The sequence below is a fragment of the Mobula birostris genome, chromosome 27, assembly GCF_030028105.1.
Source record: "Mobula birostris isolate sMobBir1 chromosome 27, sMobBir1.hap1, whole genome shotgun sequence".
NCBI lineage: Eukaryota > Metazoa > Chordata > Chondrichthyes > Myliobatiformes > Myliobatidae > Mobula > Mobula birostris.
This window is the reverse complement of record NC_092396.1, coordinates 20,766,898-20,783,409: the sequence shown is the minus strand read 5'-3', so window position 1 is coordinate 20,783,409 and position 16,512 is coordinate 20,766,898. Positions and strand designations below refer to the sequence as shown.

The window sequence follows — 16,512 nt, the reverse complement described above, 5'->3', positions numbered from 1 at the left end:
TCCCTCATCATTATTTTCAGACTAGAAATATGCATTAGTACATTAACCACTGAGAAATTCAATACTTACCAAGCTGGAAGAGCTTTGTGAAAAACTTCAACACTCTGTTACAAAATTTTGCTGATAGGTTCTCATTGGCTGTAGCCATCATGATCTGTACCAGTTCCCCACTGTAAAATAGATAGAAAAACAGATGACACTACTAAACCAATTCAACAGGTATAGGATAGGATATTTCTAAAGGGTTCTCAACCTCTTGAATATCAAAACCTAATAAACATCTTTTTAAAAAACATTAACGGATCCCAGTGGTGCTATATTTCTATCGATCCTGGATCACACCCAATGAAAATGCCAGTTTATGAATTGACTAGGATTCATTGATTATTTATTGAGGTGGCCTGATAGTGTAGTGGTTAGCACAACCAGCGACCCAGGTTCAATTCCCGCCGTTGTCTGTATGTTCTCCCCATGACCACGTGGGTTTCCTCTGGGTGCTCCGGTTTCCTCCCACAGTCCAAAGTGTACCAATTGGTAGGTTAATTGCTCATTGTAAATTGTCCTATGATTAGGCTAGGGTTAAATCGGGGTGGTATTGGGCGGCAAGGCTCGAAAGGCTGGAAGAGTCTGTTGCGTGCGGTCGGTCAGGAGGTAGGTAGACAGATAGGAATTTGAAAGAATCAAATAACATAAAATTTCAATTGACGTAAAATTTTCAACCAAATCCAACATTCTTCCCTTTCCCAGTGGCATCATTTAAATTCATCTTGCAGTTCCCAGGATCTTCCTCCTACCGTTCAGAGAAGAACTCTTCCATGGCTTTGCGTGCCTGACTGCTCTCCAGCTGCTTTTCCAGGTATTGCAAGCATTCCTCCAAAATAGTTTCATCAAGACCACTGTTAGGATCGAAAGGTAAAGCATTAACACAGAAACAAACCTGTGCTCCATTAAGCTCAGTTTGGACAAAAATTCAAAAATCTTACCAACAAAATGTAAAATTCTTAGTAATCCTGATGCATTGAATATCATCCAGTGAGAAAATTTGTTTTTCACATTCATGGAATGCACAGCACATGGAAGTTCTAAACATGTATTCATCTATTCATACATTTATTAAGACAAATATTTTAATCTAAACAGTAAATCTTATAATTTGAGGATGATAGAGTGCATGACCCAAGCAAAGGAAATAAGCTGCACTCCATACAGCTCAAATCCTTTTCCCTACGTATTCAAAATATAATACGCTGGCAGCACTAGATAAAGTGGAGGTTATACTGATTACAACACCAGATTAGATGGAAATCAGTGTTTCTGACTCACTGTACTATCTAAAACCTGACTTGTAGATTGTAACGGAATTGTAAGCTAGACGACAACCCATTTACTGTAGGTCCATGGATTCAGGGTTCAAATAATGGTTAACAATATTTATAATTCTTAAGTCTGGGAACAAGAGAAGACAGAAAAGTCAGTTCTATTGGAGCCATTTTGAGGTGTTCAGCCCCAAGCAATTTTTAAATCTGAGTCAACACTTTAATAATGCTAAAGTATGCAACATAAAACAAAGGAAAGAACAAAGAACTTGTATTTCACATCCCAGGATGACTCAGCTTCATGTGCAATTTCTTCGCCTTGGTAAACTTATACATTCTGTGTTTAATTAGTACAATAAAACAATTAAGACAATGGATTGTCAGTCAATTTTTCAGTGGTGTTGATTTATTAAGCAACTAAATGTGGCTCGGACGTCAGGAAAACTCCGCTCTTCCACAAATGATGTGATGTTTAATATTGAGCAGTTATAACAATTATTCTTATAAGAAAAATAGCTGAGGCTCCTCAGCAAGGAGATTTAGTATAAAATTAGATTATGTATTTAACCCTATAGTGCAGTTCAATCCAGTCTTCTGACTCGGTAATTAGAGATGACATTTGAGCCCATCTGACATTCCAAATTATCTAATTTACTGTTTCAGTAGTGAAGAAAATGAATTCTAACAATTTCAACAAACTAAACGCAACCGAATTTTATATGGCAAGGTCAAGTTCAGATCAAGTTCAAGCTTATCATTATCTGACTATATATACACAAGCAAACGAAACAACGTTCCTCCAGAGCACGGTACACACAGAACACATAAACTAAAATATTACCACAAGTTAAAATATAACCCAAAATGCATTTAGCACATGTAAACAGTAAAGTATACAGTAAACACCAAGCTGATCTAGTCACAACACCTCGGTGGTGGCAGAATGTTCATCAGTCTCACAGTCTGAGGGAAGCAGCTGTTACACAGTCTGGCAGTTGTAGTCCTGATGTGTCTGTACCTCCTCCCTATGGTATTGGGTCAAAGAGATTGTGGGATGGGTGGTGCGGAATGATTGTGGGATGCCTTGGGCCTTTCGTCTGTAGTACTCCTGGTAAATATCACAAAGAGAGGGAAGGTGAACCCTGGTGATCCTCTCAGTGGTTTTAACTACCCACTGTAGGGTCTTGCAGTCTGATGCCTTGCAGCCTCTGTACCACAAAACAATGCAGCCAGACAGGATAATGGTGCACTTGCAGAAAGTTGTCAGAATATGGGTAAAGAGACTTGCATGTCTCAATCTCCTCAGAAAGTGTAGACACTACCGTGCCTTCTTGACTAGTGAAGAAGTGTTGAGGGTCCAGATTAAATTGTCCGTCACGTAGACACCAAGGAACTTTGTGCTCTTCACTCGCTCCATAGCAGAGCCATTGATGTGTGATGTAAAGTGGTCGAACTGTGCCTTCCTAAAGTTCACAATCACCTCTTTTGTCTTGCCACATTGAGCTGAAGGCTGTCGTTATCACACCACTTGAGAAGCCTCTCAACCTCCTCTCTGTATGCCTACTCATTGCTGTTGCTGATGAGGTCAACCACTGTAGTATCAGCAGCAAACTTGATAATGCAGTTTGAGCTGAATCTGGCAGTGCAGTTGAGAGTCAGCAGCCGGCTGAGCACACAGCCCTGGTGGCACTAGTGCTCAGCGTGATGGAACTTAAGATGTTGCTGCCAACTTGGACTGACTGGGATATTTCTGTCAAAAAGTCGACGATCCCATTACAGAGAGGAGTGCTGAGTTCCAACGAGGATAGTTTACCCACCCATCTCTGAGGATGATTGTGTTAAATGCTGACTTGAAACCAATGAACAGCATCCTGGCATATGAGGCATCATTTTCTAGGTGGGACAGGATAGAGTGAGGGCTGAGGCTATGGTATTATCAGTTGCACCGACTTGAGCGGTAGGCCAACAAGTAAGGATGCAATGTAGCTGGAAGATGATATTTTCCAGTGGCTTGTAAAAGTATTCAGCCTTTCTTCACCATAAACGAGTAATATAACCATGGATTTTGTTTATTTTAACTGAGAAGTTTTATTGATGAATCACATGCTCCTTTTTTCTCCCCCCCCCCACAGTAGAACCTCCCTCCCCGACCCAAAAATGGAAAATCTGGAAAACATGAAAAACTACAAATTCAAAAACTGAAATGTGAGCAGTTCAGAACTAGTCATCCCCCTTTGCCCAGTACTTAGTTGAGTCACCACCTGCAGCTATTACAGCGAGTAGTCTTTTTTGATAAGCCTCTATTAGCTTTGCACAATGTAATGGAGCAAGATCTGCCCATCCTCCTTGCAAACTTGTCAAGCTGTGCTAGGTTAGTTGGGGAGTGGCCGTGGACAGTAATCTTGAGGTCTTGCCAGAGATGTTTCATCGGGTTAAGGTCTGGGCCACTCAAAGACATCAATATTCTATATTTGAAGATCCTCCATCGTTGCTCTGGCAGTGTGCTTTGGGTCATTGTTTAACTGAAAGATGAACATACACCCCAGTTTAAGCTTTCTGGCAGAGGTTAGGTTTTTATCCAGGATCTCTCTGTGCTTAGCAGCATTCATCTTCCCATCATTACTAATCCGATATCCAGTCCCTGCTGCTTAAAAGCATCTCCATAACATGACTCACACACGATGCTCGAGGAATTTAGCAGATCAGGCATCTATGGAAATGAATAAACAGTCGATGTTTTGGGCCAAGACCATTCTTCAGAACATCACAGCATGATTCTGCCTCCATCATACTTTACAGTAGGAATGGTGTTACCTGGCTGATGTGCAGTATTAGATTTGTGTCACATGGAATGCTTAGTGCAGAGGCCAAAAAGTTCCACTTTAGTCTCATCTGACCACAAGACTTTGTTCTACATCTTTACAGCATCTTCTAACCGGCACTTTGCAAAGTCTTTACAGGCAAGGATATATTTTTTCATAAACCATGGTTTCTTCCTTGCCACTCTTCCATACATACCCTTTTTGTGCAAGGCCTTAGAGATTGTGGAGCCATGAACTTCATCTTCAATTGCAGCTCCTGACTTCTGCAGCTCACTCAGTGTTGATGTCACAGGAGCCTCTCTTACATGTGCCATTCTTCTCCAGTGACTAAGTATAGAGGGGCGGCCTGACCTCAGCAGTGTGTGGTATCATATATTTTTCTTTGAGCTCCAAGGTATATTCAGTGCCTCTGAGAGGGTCTTGTACCTTTCCCCAGATTTGTGCTTCTCTATTACCATTTCCCTAACCTGCCTTCAATGCTCTTGTTTTCATTTTGGTTTGGTCTGTTGAAAATCTATCATACTATTGGACCTTACAGAGAGAGGGGATATTTATTCTTATAAATTCATTGAAAACATGCGATCTCCAATTTTCTATATCATCAAACTGGGTGAGCTGGTATGGTAATATATTGCATCTGAGGATTAGCATAGTAATTACAAAACGGGATGCATAGTTTTTCAGCCTCAATTTTGGTTTTTAAATTTATAGTAAATTGTTGACAGGTTTTAGAATTTTTCGTTTGATTTGACATGACTCACATGCTTTGCAGATTTTTCTCAAAAAATCCTACTTCCATATATTTTAAATTTAGACAAATGAGAGAGTAAAGTGTGAAAATAGCTGTGGGCGCTGAATACTTTTTCAAGGCACTGTATATGATCCATTACCAGCTGCTAAAAGCACTTCATGATTGTTGAAGTCAGAGCCATTGGGCGGTAATCGTTTAGGCCAGTTAACATTGCTCTCTTGAACATATGATTTTAAGTTTAAAGCAGTCTATTTATACTTTATGAAAGGTTTAGCATTACTAAGGTTGGTTGCATTCAGATGCTATACCAGTCATATTGATTACACACCAATGTTGTTGCTGGGTGACAACTTGTGCTGTACCTATCCATTCACATTAATATTCTGTAAAATCCAAAAGATTTTTTGGCAAACTAACTTGACACTTTACCTACCTGTTGGGATCGGAGTGGAGAGCAATTATATTATAGCAGCTGGTGATGAGTCGCTCATAGATACGTGCAAGGAACTCATCAGATTCTGCAGGTCCCAGGATCCGCTCCAGTGAAGTAGAGCTGATTTCCGACACACTTTCTGTGCTCGTCTCCAACAGCAATGGCAACAATGTATGAATAACTTGTGGTGGATTCACTTCTTCAGGACACCACCTAGGAAAAAAAAATTAGGACTGAAGATTTGTGATAAATGTACTAAATAGGGAGTTTAATGGGAACAGTACAAGAAAGAAAGGTACAGATACGTACAAAGAAAGACAAATTAACAGCATGAGAAATGGAGCAGAGGTCAAATTCAAACTGGAATATGTAGAGCGACACACAGAAGATGCTGGAGGAACTCAGTAGGTCAGGCAGCACTTATGGAGGGAAATAAAACAGTCAACATTTTGGGCCAAGGTCCTTCATCGGTACTAGAAGGGAGCGGAGCAGAAATCAGAACGTGGTGGGAAGTGGGAAAAAAAGAGTACAGGCTAGCAGGTGATACACGAGACCAGGTGAGGGAGAAGGTAGGTGGGTGAGGGAGGGGTGGGGCAATAATCTGAGAAGCTGGGAGGTGATAGGAAGAAGAGGTAAAGGGCTGAAGAAGGGATCTGACAGAAGAGAACAGTGGAATAAAGGGAAGGAGGAGGAGAACCAAGGGAGGTGATGGGCAGGTCATGAGGGCAGTGGAGAAGAATGAGTGAGAGGGCCAACAGAATGGGGGGGGCACAAAAAAAGGAGAAAAAGAATCAGAGGGGAGTGGTTACCACAAATAAGGGATATTGATCTTAACAATATCAGGTTGGAGGCTATCCAGGTGTTGGCTCTTCCAACCTGTGTTTGGCCTCATCTGGCAGTAAAGAAGGTCATGAACAGATATGTCAGAGTTAGACTTTTTCGAGCACCATCGCTCTGTCCTCTGCTAAAGGTAGCCACCCATTTAAATTCGACTTCCCATTCTCACACTAACATGTCTGTCCATGGCATCCTCTGCTGCCACAATGAAGCCCAGCGCAAGCTGGAGGAGCAACATCTCATATCCCACCTGGGTAGCCTCCAACCTGATGGCATGAACATTGAATTCTCCAATTTCCAGGTACTACACTCTTCTGTGTCCAATATTTTGTGAGTGTTGCTCAAGATTTCCAGCATCTGCAGAATATCTTGTCTAAGGAATACATAGTTTGAGGAAGGGAAACTATTATATATGATATGCAACCAACAGTTCCATTCATATAGAGGCCTTAATATAGCAAAATGTCACAGAATTGTGTTCAATTAAAATTGACACTGAGCCACATAATGACATGCCCAGGCAGTTGACCAACAGTAAGCACTGCAGAATTAATACTACATCTTTTGAAAACCCTAAACACAACTTTAGTTTAGTTTTATACTGGATGCCACATACAGAAATTACTGCATCAAGCATCAAAAATGGCTGAAGCTCTCTCAGCTACAAGTTTATAAGATCTAGTGGATATATTTTTTTAAATTCTGGGAACATGCACTACAGCCAAAGGTAGAGGACTGATAAACCTGGACAACTCACTAGTCATAAGGTGAAAACTACCACAAGAGTTATGTAGCAGTTAGTGCTGCTGACACACAGCTTCAACAACTCATAATCAATCTTGATCTGAGGTGCTCTATGTGTCTCCTTGTGACTATGAGATTCTCCCTGTAACCACATGAATTCCCCTTCTCATCTTAAAGGTGGACAAGTTAATTTATTATAATTACCCTCATAAAATTCATGGTGGGAAAATCAGGTGTTGAAGGTATGTGAGAGAGACCAGAGCACAGAAAAATGTGTGGGGGAAATGCTCAAGATGTGTAATTGACACAATAGGCTAAAAGGCCTTCAGGGTTGTATAGACAACATGAAATACAAGAGAAGATTATTAACACTGGAACCTTTTAAGTCATGTCGCAGGGTGATCTCAAAATCAACAATCAACTTACACTATAAGGTCACCAGTGAGCCTGACCAGAGACAGTAGAATGTGCTTTAGGCAAGCAGCCAGTGGCAGACTCTGATTTGACAACGTGCCAAGATGTGCAGCCTGGATGGCACTAATGTAGCTCTCTGCAGGAATGATGTCATTTGCGAACGCATTCCGCTAGGAAGAACACAAGATGGCAAAAAAAAAATCAAGATTCCTTTAAACACCTGCATAACATTAAATTAATCATAACATAAAGATAATAATCTCAGCAAACATTGGGAGAAATTGCTGTGCTACATAGCGTAAGAATCCTTAGAGAGCCTATCTTGATAATAACGGCAATGAAATTTGATAATGAAGAAATGAACGGACTTATATCAAAATTACAGAATATTCAGCTCAATAGGTCCAAATTAAATCAAAGAAACGGAATTCCTGATGCATCCATGTTCTCTTTATTTAAACTGTTTTATTCAATGCAGCCAAGGTTTCTCCGTCCATTAATGACTCTTGATTATGTATCCCTTTAGAAAAATTTCTCCCCAATCTATTTAATGTTAACGTTGACAGCTTCCTCACTCTAGATGTACTTTATTCTATTTTTAGCATCCATTCATACATTTAAACACAACTGACTTACTACATAATATCCTACTCCACTTCCAATTGCACTTTTGATTCTTCATGTTTCTTCTTCACAACTTATTAATCAAGTCTAACTTACCTAAGCACTGAATAGTTCAGAGGGATGAGGTAGCTTCTCAGACTGCAAGGGTATCATGGTCTTGGGGGTAAAGCATGAAAGTGTAGCTAAAGCTGAAGTTTAGAACAGTCGTAGCAGAACAACCCAGAGGGGCCATTTGGCCCAGTCCTGCTATTTCTTAAATTCTTCTACTGTCAAATGTGAATAACATATCACCTACCCATGATCCGATGTTGGGAAACTCATTGGTGTGAACATTGTTCCATGTTTCACACAGTGTCTGAACAGCTGATGGTAGGTTCTGTATCACCAATTGAGCTGTAAAAACAACAGGAATTATTTCACTTTTCAGTATCACACTTCAGACAGACAGAAATTCTAGTTCAGCAGTACACCAGCCTTCCTTAGACACCAGTCATAATTTAAAGTAACCTAAACATCGTGACCATAACTTATTCCTTCATCACCATCCATAATAAGCTGGAGTTGAAATCATTTCCTACATATAACTTGCAGTTCTAAGGCATATAGAAACCTTAGGAGGTTATGACTGATACTCATTAAAAAAAAAACTTTAGGGTAATGCTAAATTTTGTTTTCTACACATAATCTAATGCAATCACAAATATTTTCAGTTAATTTATCAGAGTGGCATTGTCACACAAAAGAGGTCCCAAGTTCGAACTGCAACCAGCATCAAAATTGCTAAGTAAAACAAGAGAGCAGAGAGAAAGGAAACAGACAGGACTCTTGTATGCGAACAACTTCTGTAGCCTTTGTGGAAGATCTGAAAGCATTGGCATTATGGCACAGTTGGGCCAGATTTGATTAAATCAGTCTGCCTATGCCCGAGCCCAGGTTCAAACACTGAAGTGTCACGAGGGTAAGTGGGTGGAAGAATACTGGCAACCTGATCGAAGGGAAAGAGCTTGGAAAATTTATTTTATGAAGAACAAAACCAATGACTTATTCTGACATCTTTTTAGTGGCAAAGGAAAATAATATTGTCCTTACCAACAGAGTTAGTCTTGCAACGAGCAGATCCAATCGCCAATGCTGCTGCATAACCTCGCAGCTTCTCGTCAGTGGGGCTCTCAGTTGAGCCCTCCTCACAGAGGCTCCTCAGTAGATATGACCTAACATCAATCACCAAGCAAGCAATTTATAACATGCCTAGTTACAGATGCATAGATAATCAAGAATTCAACATTAACAGTCAATCAAATCACACCTGCACATCTTAAGGAGTTATTTATTCTTCGCAACAGATTAAATGTTGTCATTCAAATGAATAAATATATCCTTTCAACTCAACAATCTGATCTAGAAAGTTGGGATTAAAAATGTTTCTTTTCAGCAATGTGTGAACATTCTTGGTGAAAAATTAGAGAAATTTTAAAATAGAGCCTAACACAAGAAAATTGATGTTTTAACAAACTGGTCACAGTTGCCACTAAATAATAATTGGAAAGAAGTGAAAAAACTGACACAAGCAATTAAGCATTTCTAAGTTTGTGGTTGAGTTGTTGTACATTGTTGGAACCTTACATATGACATGGAACTACTGGAGAAATACAGCATTTCACTGTGAAAATGGGAGACACCCCCCCCCTTAGGGAGAGAGAGAACCTGTGGACTGTCGAATGCCAGATGAAATGCGATAGCCTTTGGGGTAACTGCCAGGTCTGTGTCTTTGCTATTGCCTAGCTCATGCTTGTGCTTGGTAGCGGGTGCGCTTTTTTTTTTTTGCTGGTGGGGGGAGGGGGGATTGTTGCTCACTGCCGCTTACGCACAGGAGGGGGGAGTGGGGGGGACTTTGGGGTTCTCACGTTTAACTGTCGTTCATCCTTTGGGGCACTTCTCTGTTACCATGGATGTTTGCGAAGAAAAGTCATTTCAGGCTGTATATTGTATACATTTCTCTGACATAAAATTGGACCTTTGAACATTTGAAGTACTTTTTTTTAAAAAGAAAACTATTATGTATATTTTGCTGACCTGGAAATGCTTGATCCCAAAACAGAACAGCTAAATTTGGCAACAATCAGTGTTTCTTTCAGTAATTTTAATGTTTAAAAAATGCACAAGAATTCTGTTTCGTACCTGGCAAAGGTAGCATACATGCTAATAAGCTGAAGAGTTGCAGGAAGCAAATTCTTTGTGATCTCAGAGGTTTTGTGTGAATCAGTTTCTGCAGCCACTTTGGAAAAGTACTCATCCAAAGAAACCTGGACCTTCGATATGACTGCATCAAGTGTATAGATAGTCTGCATGTTAGGGAGACGACTTAGTGGGAGAATAGTAGTTGCATCAATTCCACAACAGGATGATACCTAAATTGAAAAAAAAAAGAAACTCCTTTTAAAGCTTTTGAAAGGAAAATAGTATTAATATGAAACATATAGATACTAAATGAACATCCATAAAAGAGAGAACAGCATCACAAAAAATATTCAAAGCAAGTGAATAGATAAAACTATTGCACATTAGGAGTTCTGAGAAAACCATCCAATACACATTCACAATTCTTTAATGATACATGCTTTAGCAACTACTTAAAGGTTGATCTGAAAATTCTACAGAAATTTCAGTTCCTTCAACTTGCTTTTCCTAGACAGCAAGCCATGATACGATATTAAACGGGCCCCAGCTGCCGAAAGGAGCGGCCCAACCATCCAGTGTACCTATCATAAGTGACAGTGTACTAAAACAAGCAGCATCAATGAAAGTTCTTCACTTCTGCAATGAGCCGTTGTGTTCATCTTGATCCATGTTCTACCCCAGAACACATCTTTGTAAAATATGTCAATGAAATAGCATCTGTTTGATGATTAAGGCTGCAATGCAGTTAACACAACCTGACATACCAAAACAAATAACACATTTGGACAGAGAGCACACAGGCATAGTTTCTTCTTACCTGCCTGGCAACATACTCCTCTGCAAGTTCTACATCATACTTCACAGAACTGCATTTGGTAATGGCCAGCTCTACCAGTGAATCGGCACGGTCTGGCTTCATGCCCTGTCGCACCAGGTGATCCTTAGGTAAAACAAAAGCATACATTTGTGAGGTCAGGGTACTAAGCTGGTCACCGATCAGCTACCACTTTTTTTTTTTAAAATAAGCATTACTCTCAATTTCTTTTAAATGTTACCACAGTAATTCTCTACCCGCTATAATATTTAGATCATTTAACAGCTCAAAAACATTAACTGATACAAAGTTTAATGGCAGATTCTATCCCAGTACCTCACAAAAAAATGTTTGGTGCCTAGTCCACAGAGGTAGAAGTTAAGAGAACAGTGCACAATCCATAAGTGAATACAAATCCCTCATTTCCAAATTAATACTCAGGCACTATCTTGGAACTTCCTTGAAAAATGCCTGGTCATTAGACAAGGAGAAATTCTGCAATCTTGTGTTCTGGTCACTGCTAGCTCTTTACCTCAAATCAGATGTGAAGCAACTCTGGCATGGATATAGTGAACTTTGCATGAAGAAAGGCCATAAAAACAAAAGGACGAAACGTGAAATAAAACAGAAGCAGTTTTTGTAGATTCTGCAATAATGTGAACTGGGATTCTGGTCTTTCTTCCAGCCAAACATTTTCCTCTTCAACACATCCATTTTCCTAGCATTCAAATATTCACTAAAGAGGGTCTTTTTGATATGTCATACTCAGTGCCTTTGCATCTATATGCCACTAGGGGGTGCATATGCATTTACCTTGATCCAGGTTGCGTAAGTGCCGATACAAAGGCGTGATGACCATCGAAGCGTATGCAGGATGTCACATTCATTCAGCTCTGTTGTACTCATTGCCACTTGATTAACATAGGCTTTCGATGGAGGCATGATTCCCAGGATCCTCCACAAAATCAGGAAATAATACTGAACAGAGCATGCCTCCTAGAACACAAAGTCAACAACGGAACAAAGCTACAACAAAAAAACCTGGTAAAGACTTGCAGCGTAAAACATAAACAACCCAAAAAATAACTGGTTAATTCGGTATCTACTGCAACCCTCATTAAATAAACCCGTATTTGTCAATAAATTATACAGGGGTCAATAAAACAGCCGAGCAACCTCATCTTGTCAGGTAACTTAACTTTTAGGAGCATGGTGTATATGAAACAAATAAATGATAAATACTCATTTTTTAAAAATCCATCTTGTACACATCTATACCAATTTTTATATACAAAAACAAGCAAATCCGAAGTATCTTTACAACATAAAAATTACTTGATTTTTTAATAATATTTATCCAAAATTAAAATCTCAATTGCAAGGTGCAGTGAAATGAGGTATCCGTAGTCACTCCAAATTACCGATCTAATTGAACTCTAACTTTAATGACTGAAGAAACATGCAGCAGAACATGTAACTGAAATAAACAAACCTTCCCATCTTGGGGGTGGGGGGGGGGGGGTTGTGTGTGTAGATATACACACACATATACACACATGCAGACACACGTGTTTATATCACACAACTGGTATAATTGTTCAATTCCCTTAGAAGCAAAAAATTTCCCTAATCCCCGAACCACAGCCCAGTCAGAGCAAAATTGCATTTCCAAACATCCCACGTTCAGCAAGATTTACAGCTCATCCCAACTAGGATAAATAGTAACTTCCACAGTAACCAGAAATCTAAATTTAAATTAGTAGAAAAGTTTTAAATTGATTCAGACCATCCAACCAAGAACATCTGTGGTAATAGATTGCTTTTAAAAATTGTTTTTTTTAAAACATAATTTGAGAAAGTAGTATTTGAACAGACAAAGTGCAAGTGAGGAAGAGAATAAAATGAACAGCATTCTCAGACAATCGAGTATAAACAGAAAATGTCAAACTGCCTCTCCCACTCTTCCAAGAGTCTGCAAGTAACATATGCCCCTTTAAATTACCACAGGTGTTGCATTCTTGTGCTCTTCCCGCTTGAGAGCATCAAACTGCGAGCCAGCTGATAATAACAAGATCAGTGATGCATATAGGTCATCATACTTTAAAGCAGCACTAAAGAGAACATCAAAGACCTGTGGAATAAGTGGAGATATAAGAGTGAAAATATACATCAATAAACATTGTATGAAACAGATAAAACCTTTAAAAAAAGGTTCACTATCAATTAAAAGGCATTAGTGTTTTGTGCACTATATATCCAATTTGTATTATTACCATTACTATCAAATATACTATATAATTTTATAATTCTGTCAAGATTTTTAGTTGCTGTCAGATCCTACTCCATGACTCTCACCGTCTCATCTAGCTTGCTGCTGTCATCACCAGAAGTCTCATGAGAAAGAATGCTGTAGAATTTAGGTAAAGGTGCAGACTCTGGAAAAGGAACAGTAGGGCATCAGAAATAAAATCTAATCAAAGCGATAACTCAATTAACAATAGACAATAGGTGCAGGAGTAGGCCATTCAGCCCTTCGAGCCAGCACCGCCATTCACTGTGATCATGGCTGATCATCCGCAATCAGTATCCAGTTCCTGCCTTATCCCCATAACCTTTGATTCCGCTATCTTTAAGAGCTCTATCCATCTCTTTCTTGAAAGCATCCAGAGACTTGGCCTCCACAGCCTTCTGGGGCAGAGCATTCCATATATCCACCACTCTCTGGGTGAAAAAGTTTTTCCTCAACTCCATTCTAAATGGCCTACCCCTTATTCTTAAACTGTGGCCTCTGGTTCTGGACTCACCCATCAGCGGGAACATGCTTCCTGCCTCCAGCGTGTCCAATCCCTTAGTAATCTTATATGTTTCAATAAGATCCCCTCTCAGCCTTCTAAATTCCAGAGTATACAAGCCCAGTTGCTCCAACCTTTCCACATATGACAGTCCCGCCATCCTGGGAATTAACCTTGTGAACCTACGCTGCACTCCCTCAATAGCAAGAATATCCTTCCTCAAATTTGGAGACCAAAACTGCACAAAGTACTCCAGGTGTGGTTTCACCAGGGCCCTGTACAGCTGCAGAAGGACCTCGAAGGCCAGCATGCCATTAGGCAATTCTTAAGGCAACAATGTATAGGAATGAATTAAGACTAGTTATAGATATTAGTAACACAAGAACAAACTTGTCCACCCTCTGATATTTATTGTCCTAGTCCATCAAAGGCTTCAAAACTCAGCTGTTTAACTAATTCTGAACACCAGTCACTCCTTGTGTATGTGCTTTCATATCTATACCTTTCACCCCTCTGCTACATGCAATATAGACTGAATTATTAGCTAAAAAGGTGCAAAGATTTTGAACTTTGGGCAATCATCAACAAACGTTTTCTCTTCTGAGTGGTTATGGGAGGAAGATTATAGATGGTGGTGAGGCTGAGAAAACTGTCCTGAGACACTCCTGCAGTGAGGTCCTGGAGACAGGATGACTGAGTTCCAACAACCACTGGAATGTTGATGCCTTGAATTCAGTTTTAGCAAGGCTCCTTGCAGCCACAATCAATTAAGTGATGCCTTAATATCAGAGCAGTCACTCTCACTTCACTTCTGGGTCTGCAACAAGACTACAATGGTCTGGGGTTGAGTGGTCCTAGCAAAATCGAAAATGGACAACAGCGTCAGCACTACTGAATACACAATCACTTTGCTGCTGATTGATGTGAAGGGGCAAAAGTAAGTTGGCTTGGTAATGGTCCAGATTATAACTGCTTAATTTTCTGGACAGATCCCACTGTTATGACTACACTAGGACTAGCGGGTTAGCTTGAATGCAAGTTTTCTGTATTACTACCAGGAGGTTGCCTGGTCCTATTGCCTGCTGTAGCTAGTGCTCACAACTATTTACTGATACCATGCAGAGTGAATTAAATAGGATTTTGATGGTGGGAAGATTGGGATAAAGCACGAATGTATCACCCACACAGTACTTCCAGATGAACATGTTTCACTGCCCATGCTAACGTGGATACTATGATCTGGAGTAAATATTCATCACTCTCAGGGTTAATCCTTCCTCTATCTATATAAGTATCAATGTATTTCCCCCTCTGGTGGTTTTGTACTGACAATGCAAGATGGACCTAGGATTGTGATGGAACAGTTTGGTTTATCATCCATAAAGTAAGATTCTGCAAGTATACAAGCAGTTACTTAACCTGTTAGCAGATAGTTCTCACAACTTAGACACCAGATACAAGAATGTCTGCAAGGATTTTGTACGACTGACTGGACTAAAGATGTCTTTGGTATGGGTATGTCTGAATTCAATGCATAGTTTGATGCCCAGTTTTACTTTTCTTTTTTAACAGGCCAGGGTTCAGTCCTCTCAGAAGACATTTAAGAGTCATTTGAGTTCCTGCAGGTCAGGATTTGTATGTAGGCAAGACTGCATGAGAACAACAGAATAAGTGTTTATGACAATCTAGTAGTTGTGAGGTTATTGTCCCCTTTTACTAAATTGTTGCTTCATAAGATTCAGATTTATGACCAATTCATTTTTTTCTTACACAGCATAACCAATATGCTAAATTTAACCTGACCCCCTATGCTTACTGTCTTTGTCATACCTGTCCCACTGTGTTTTGCCCAGTTTTCTTCAACCTCTTTAAATCCATGGTAAAATGGCATATGACGCCGGCCAGATTCCTGGGTACCACTGGCACTGGTGCCAGCAGTGCAAGCTGGTGGAGTTAGTAGATTGTACTGAACCTATAATATAAAATCTGAATCTTAGCCACAAGCTGCTTCTAATATTTGCTGTCCAATTAACATTATCTTACATTTATGCCTCTATATCATTTACACTGCTTTTTAAAAAAAGGAACAAAAAAAGCAACTCTCCAAGGCAAAAGCTTATCCAAATTACACTATAATAGGCAAACAAAACTGCAGGTTTAGATCAGAATTGACAAGGGATCATGCTGAAATAAAAAGCCGTGGCTAATGAAAATCATAAAGTAGTTGAACGGGGAAAACAAACTGCAAATAAAGAAATTCAATATATAAATATTTGCAGGATAGATGGAAGAAAAACAGAAATCCATCAAAATACTGAAACAAAAGCAAAACAAAATCAGGCTTGAAGAATGAGGATTAAATCAAGATGAACTATGGAAACACATGGTTGAAAGAGTGAAAATCTTCATTCAACTGTTCAAACAGACATGGTAACTGGACAATGAAAGGCAAAGGTGTGCCTGTAGAGTCTGAACAGCTGAGAAACACATTTGAGCATTTATAGCCAGAACAAACAGATCTAGAACATCCTGAATGGCTAAGTACTAGTAAGCAATGTGCGTTTTCAGCAACATAGATAAAGTTACATGTAGATTTTATATCTGCTATTCACTTTTATGAGGCTTTTAAATTTCATGCTTTGGCATTTTTTTGTTCTGGGGTGGTAAAGAGGGAACCAATTAACTCTGAATTTAACTAACATCCACCAAAAACTGACAGGGATGTTAAGTATTTCCTAATGGCTTTCATCAGAGCATTGGCAGATGTTTCCTTTAACATTTATGGAA

General features: G+C 39.5%; 1 protein-coding gene across 9 annotated transcripts in view; it reads right to left on the bottom strand.

The window, feature by feature from the left end:
* ubr4 (ubiquitin protein ligase E3 component n-recognin 4) overlaps positions 1 to 16,512 on the bottom strand; it is a 216,145-nt gene that overhangs the window by 152,289 nt on the left and 47,344 nt on the right. For all 9 annotated transcript variants that reach the window (XM_072245454.1, XM_072245455.1, XM_072245456.1 and 6 more), the window contains exons 20-31: positions 15,556 to 15,697; positions 13,289 to 13,368; positions 12,936 to 13,064; positions 11,747 to 11,929; positions 10,937 to 11,059; positions 10,120 to 10,349; positions 9,031 to 9,152; positions 8,237 to 8,334; positions 7,330 to 7,487; positions 5,323 to 5,535; positions 795 to 896; positions 70 to 170 (exon numbers count right to left, since the gene is read on the bottom strand). In XM_072245454.1, the coding sequence (XP_072101555.1) occupies positions 70 to 170; positions 795 to 896; positions 5,323 to 5,535; positions 7,330 to 7,487; positions 8,237 to 8,334; positions 9,031 to 9,152; positions 10,120 to 10,349; positions 10,937 to 11,059; positions 11,747 to 11,929; positions 12,936 to 13,064; positions 13,289 to 13,368; positions 15,556 to 15,697 (1,681 nt within the window). The remainder of the gene's footprint in view (positions 1 to 69; positions 171 to 794; positions 897 to 5,322; positions 5,536 to 7,329; positions 7,488 to 8,236; positions 8,335 to 9,030; positions 9,153 to 10,119; positions 10,350 to 10,936; positions 11,060 to 11,746; positions 11,930 to 12,935; positions 13,065 to 13,288; positions 13,369 to 15,555; positions 15,698 to 16,512) is intronic.